At 38.3% G+C, this 6197-nt stretch overlaps 1 protein-coding gene across 1 annotated transcript; it reads left to right on the plus strand.

Annotated features, from left to right (window-relative positions):
• Positions 1-3487, plus strand: LOC141843591 (upstream activation factor subunit UAF30-like). Its single transcript, XM_074731645.1, has 2 exons — positions 1-288; positions 2804-3487. The coding sequence occupies exons 1-2, from the start codon at positions 106-108 to the stop codon at positions 2930-2932; spliced, it is 312 nt and encodes a 103-aa protein (XP_074587746.1). The 5' UTR covers positions 1-105; the 3' UTR covers positions 2933-3487.
• The last annotated feature ends 2710 nt before the right edge of the window (positions 3488-6197 follow it).

Below are 6197 nucleotides of genomic sequence, written 5' to 3' on the forward strand. Positions count from 1 at the left end.
CGCCGAGGCGATCGATCGTCTCCTCTGCTGACGGCTTCACTTCGGCATACGCCGATCTTGCTCTGGTCTGTTGGCTAGGGTGCGGAATCAGGGCATATCTTGGCGATGGTGGTGGGACAGCTGGCGAGGAAGGCGACGCTGGGAGAGTGCCCTAAGAAGGTGGCGCAGCTGATTGATCTGGTCAACCTGCCATCCAACCTCCGGGAGTTCGCCGATGGCCAGTCCCAGATGTCCCATCTCTCCTTCTTCATCCACGTATGGTCTCATATCAAGACCCACAATCTCCAGGTATATTTGTCATACCTTCTCCCTTGTATCAACATGCACTGTTCTTATTGTGTTCCATGTAACTTTTTTCTTCTTCATTACAAAAGATAAAAGCAGTATTCTATTAGGCCAATTATTAATCTACAGAATACAAGGGGTTTGGAATTTGAATGCCAGCACCCTCGATATGTATTCTTTACATATTACTTGTAAATTAGTAGCAGATATAGCTTACCGTTTCCTTTCGCCTAGTCATATTGCTATGCATTCTTTGGGATACCTGCATGAACTTTTGGAGTTTCTTCCTGTTAAGTGCGCTAGAGTTATTAGGTAATATGTATTGTGTGGGTTTAGTCCAAATTGGCACCTCTGTGTTTGGGTTTTATCATGAATCCTATATATACTTGTGTAATTGTTATCTCAATATGATGTAATATAATTTTTTTTCCATCTCCAAATTCTACATGATACTAGAGCCCCTCTTCTTCTAGTTTGCCCAAGGGTAGGCTGCTGTCAATTTTGTTCCATTTGGTGTTTTCATCCATGTGACTCTGCTGTCTAAGTGGCATTGCCATCCTTGTGCCACCACCGCCTCGTGGAACTGCGTCTTCACTGCTGCTCTGCAGGATCTCCTCCCAACAGAAGCAGGTAGTGCATCTTGTGTCTTTTGTCAACAAAAATTATCTGCTCCTCTTGTTTGAGCTCTTTGTCTTCGCCTTTGAACTCCAACAGAATAGGTCCAGCCACAAGTTCCTCCTGGTGAGAGGATTCTAGAGCAGTGACTTTTTCTTTCAATATCTGCAGCATTACCTCCATCAATTCCTTTTGCCGCTGTGTCTCTGCTGAAATTATCTCTTTGAATCATAGCTTTACGCTAGCATAACTTTCTCTTCTGGATTCTGCAAAAGAACAATCCTTCAAGAGCAACAGTGAAGGCCAGTATCTTTTTTTCTTCTTCATTTTCTGTGTTGGATCTTCAATTTCTTCTTCCCAATTTGTTGCTTTCTGCATTAATCATCTTCTAGTGATTTGTTGTGACTCATTCTGTGCGTGATTGTTCTGGTCATCCCACTATTGTAGCATCTCCTCAGTAGATCCTTGGTATCTGCTACTTCTCTCTGATTTGTGATTTGTGATTTCATCTTTAATTTATTTTATTGTTCTTCCAAAGATTTATATTCAGATTTACTCATTTAAAAAAATCCAGATTCCAGATTAAAGTCTTAGCAGAGAACAAATATAAGCCTCTACTTCTGATCAGATTTGCTTTCTAATCTTTTTTTAATCCAAGGATTTCTATCTCTTAGCTCTCCATATTTCGGCTTCCAGTTTCTCATCACTATTTCATCTGCACTCGTCTTCTTCAGGTTATATCACGAGGAGGAGAGTATGGGCACCTTTTCCTTCTTTTTACAAATCCCAAACAACCTTTGTTTTGTTTCTTTCTTGTTTTGGCATATCTTGTGTATTATATTTTCTGTTGGATATACCCATCCAAAAGTATGTGAAAATTTGAACAGAGAAAATTCCCTATTCTCATTTTACTGCCCCACAAATGATTGGGTCGTGCAATCCATCCCTAGTGCAGAATTGAACAAAAAAAAAATCATCTTTTAAGCCTAGTAAAGGATCAAGCTGTTCTATCTATCTTTCCTTTAGATCCCTTGAGTGCTTTCCTTTTTTCTCATTCTATTATGTGCTGGTGTTCTCTTCCAGGAGAAGCTTATTCCTAATATCTCTCATTCTCATTATACATCAACCCTTCGTTTTATCTCCTCTCTTTGTTCATGACTAATCTGAGGTCAAAAACATTATTGGTTGCATGTTGATCCAAGGCAGAAGGGACCTTCGCCTATGTGGTTTGTCAATTGTTTCTAGAGCTTTGTTGATCTAAGATTGAAGGGATCATTGATTGGGTTCTGTATTAATTCCTTTCGTTTTGTTTTGCCTCGCTAGCGTGCAAATGTTTTCCATTCATTATGATTATGATTTAGTCTACATTTCTGGTTCATGTAAGTGGCTGAAGATAGATAGTACCTATGCTCTAGCTTGAGGTGACAGTAGGCGTATTATAGTTATTTGGTATTAAGTGTTTAATTCCACATTAGCACTTTTAAGTTTGGATTTTATTCGCTCCTACATATACTTGTGCAATGATTATCTCAACATATGCGATACACCAAATTCTACACGTCCATTACTGTTATTGATGCACAAGTCTTTGCTCATTTGCCCACAACATCAGTTTCCTTGATTGAAGAGACTCACCACTGCTCTCCTATCTTGTGGTTTATCCACGTTCTTAAGAGATTCATTTCTCATATTTTGTAACAGTTTTGAAAATGCTTGCTTTATAAGGAACAAGGAAATAGTGTAACTCTGAGCAAACTGATGATCCTGGCAAAAAAAAAAAAACAGTGTCTTTTTGTTATTTGATATCGTCATGTTAATTGAGGTTTTTATGCCGCAACAATTACAAAGTAATTTCAGCGTGTATCAAGGATGTTATTGATGATAATGCATTATGCTTCCCCAGGATCCAAACAACAAGAATTTAGTTAATTGTGGCGACAAGTTGAAGAGCATATTGTTGGGTAAAACTCAAGTGGAGCTCTCTGAACTGCCGATGCTAATCAAACATCACTTCCCAAGACGATCAAAATAATTCTTCCTGGTTTAGTGTAATTTAAGCTCATGAGAGTCAATACTTTTCTTATTCCCAGGATTGTGTTCGGTCATGTGAGATTCTTTTCGGAAACGAGATTTTGAGCTTAATTCTGTAGAACAAATGGAAAGTGTTGGTACTTCTTAGCAACGGACGAACCAAACTAGTTACATGGTGAGTTCGAGTTAAAACATTCGTGCAAACAGCATGTCGGCTCCTGCATGAAGGAAGACGGGTTCACCAACCAAGTCCAACATCAAAGACCACGATGTTGATGCTGGCACAACCACTGAGCTTTTCGGGAGGGCGTGAATGCAGGTGAAGTTAAAGAATCGGTCTCTGTGTTTAATTATAAGCCACTTTTCAGCACATAACCACTCAAACTTTTTGGCCACGTGAATGTTCTGGACTTTGGGCATCCACTTATTTATGAGGCATGTAAAGGTAGCAATGTTTGGTTCCGTACCAGCTTTTTTCAACTAGATTACAGAGTTCAAAATCAAACTTGCATTTCCTTTCGCACATAACCATCAATCATGATTCATGACATTGTTTGATATTAATTTTTCTCTGGCATCTACTACTTTGTATAAAGTTTACTCCACATCCAGTAGGCACATTTCATATCCATCCTGAATTTAAGCAATGAACTCCCTCATGATATTCAAAGTGTGGAACATTTGCATGTGTATTAAGAGCAGCTACAGATGTCAACTTGCTTAAAACCCTTTCCTTGCACCTTCAACTTAGTTATTATTCAATTTTTTTAATTGATTAATTTTGAAGATGATCAGGTCTTACAGGAATTTTTCATTGATTATCAAAATAAATTAAAAAAATATGAATGACATGTTGTTTTGTAGTTAGCATTTCAAAATTATTTTTTCATTAAAAGAAATTAATTGATAATGTATAGTAATTGAGAATCGATTATATTTAGCCTAGTTGCCACCGTGAAACAATGTTTTTAAGTTGCCTCCAAGAAACAATGTTAGCGACTAGTTACCTACAAGAAACAATGTTTTTAGAGAGCATATTCTTGAAGAAACTTGTGGCTTAATCTAATCTGTTTGAGTGCATTCCATCGTGTTTCCACGTGAACACTTTCTTCACACGGCACTGTTAGTAAAAGAAAGATTATCTCTAGACGTCTAGTGGCGTGTGAGTTCGTTCATACATAAACAAATTACCGCAATAAAATCAGGAAAAATTCCAGCTTGGGGATCCAATAAACATGGCGAATTTTAATTCAAAAGAAAGCTAAGGGTTAAAAAAATTTTTACGTGACATTTATCACACGCTTAAGGGCCGATTTACAAAAATACGCTAACAACTATGACCGATTCGAAGATATTATTATAATTATTTTTATCAAAAATTGTATATTTTCTGAGAATATTATTGATTACAAAGGACAGGTTAACTTTTATAAAATAGTATATGTTCAATTTTTTTATTACATAAACTTGAAAATATCAATATTATATTTTGCATAAACTTTTTTATATAAAAATTTTAAAGGTGGATTTACAAATTGACTTGCACTTTAAAAAATAAACTTGTGGTCAAGCTATTTATTAATAATTTACACATTTTTAGGATAAAAGGAAGCTTGATATGCTCTATTAGTGTGCTCACACGTTTATCATAGTCAAAGAAATTATTTTAAAAGTGTAAACTAATTAACAAATTGACTTGTGACAAAATAAAAATGTAAACTCAAGTGTATAATAACTCTTTTTTGTATTCAAAAGAATTCATTTAAAAATTCTACTTCATGTCATTTTATAGAACAACATGTCTCTATTTTATGTTAAATTTTATTTATTAAAAAAAATATTTGTATTAGTCTAAAATTAAAGATAATAAAAGTCTAATTAAACAGCGTAACTTCCGGTTTTTAATCCGATTTTTAATGGCCACCACCACCCTCCGCGCCTATAAAAGTCCCACGTCTCGCCCCCTCTTAGACATCAAAATCCCTATTTTCCCCTTCCGCTTCCCCTTCCCGCACCATGGCCGCCGGGCTCTTCTTCCTCTTCCTCGTTTCCTGCCTCGCTGCCGCCGTCTCTGCGGACATGTCCATCATCTCCTACAATGTGGAGCACGGCGTCAAGGGCCTGGAGCGCACCGAGGAGGAGATGCGCATGTTGTACGACGGCTGGCGCGCCAAGCATCGCCGCGTCAACAGCCCCCTCGGAGAGGAGGAGGATAACCGCTTCGAGATCTTCAAGGACAATCTCCGATTTATCGACGCGCACAACGCAGCGGCCGCCGCCGGACACCGCAGCTTCCGGCTCGGCCTCAATCGCTTCGCGGACCTCACCAACGAAGAGTACCGTGCCGCCTTACTCGGCACCAGGCCCCGCGGCGGACGCCGCAACCGGGTAGCTGGAGGGCGCTACCGGTACAAAGACGGCGAGGAGTTGCCAGAGTCCATCGATTGGAGGGCCAAGGGCGCCGTCGCCGCCGTCAAGGATCAGGGCCACTGCGGTAAGCATCCGTTTCTTTCGCTGTTGGTTTTTTCTTACCCTTGGTTGCTTGAGGCCTAGGAAACAGATCGTGGTCAGTAAATTTCGATCGCGATCTGCCCTTTTGTCCTTTCTGTTTTTGCCCTGTTCCTGTTATATTCAGACCAACTCTTGTGATTTCAGCCCTCGCAGATGTCGGATTTATTGCCTTATTTTGTGCCCTGTCTTTATCACATAACGATTGCTTTCGTTAAATATCAATATAAATTAATTGATTAAAGTAATTGGGAAATTTTATATCATAACTAATCTATTTGTAGAGGTCAGTTGGACCAATTATGTCAGCAGTCTTGGTTGATCATAGACTATGATTTCTTGATCGACATGAGAAAGCTTCATAAGGTACCAAAGACTGTTATTAAATATCTCAAATCATAGTTGAATTGCCACAGTTGTGTTTTTTTTTGTCTCAAAAATGTTAATTTGGAATATCTATGAAGCGTTGACAATACTAGAAACAACAACAGATCTTCTGGTCCGATGGTTTTGCTGTGCCCAATTAACTGTGGTTAATTGATTTTGATAACAGTGATATAAGAAGAAACAACAAATATATTTATGCAGTCAGCATGATCTGTAGTTGACAATTCAGGAACAGAAACAACATTAATTCGACATATATAAGATAATAAGGCAGGCAACCTTCTCCAAATGACTATGATTTGAAACAGGAGAATAGGAAATAAAGGTTTAATATTTGCTCTAGTGATCATGTTTTCACAATCTACCTAAAA

This window comes from Curcuma longa, chromosome 12 (genome assembly GCF_044706935.1).
Source record: "Curcuma longa cultivar G26 ecotype Majalengka, Jawa Barat chromosome 12, ITB_CL_G26_1.1, whole genome shotgun sequence".
Classification (NCBI taxonomy): domain Eukaryota; kingdom Viridiplantae; phylum Streptophyta; class Magnoliopsida; order Zingiberales; family Zingiberaceae; genus Curcuma; species Curcuma longa.

Coding starts and splice junctions, on each gene's coding strand:
- LOC141843591 (XM_074731645.1), top strand. CDS start 106: ATGGTGGTGGGACAGCTGGCGAGGAAGGCGACGCTGGGAGAGTGCCCT. Junction 289..2,803: donor TCAAGACCCACAATCTCCAG/GTATATTTGTCA, acceptor ATGCTTCCCCAG/GATCCAAACAACAAGAATTT.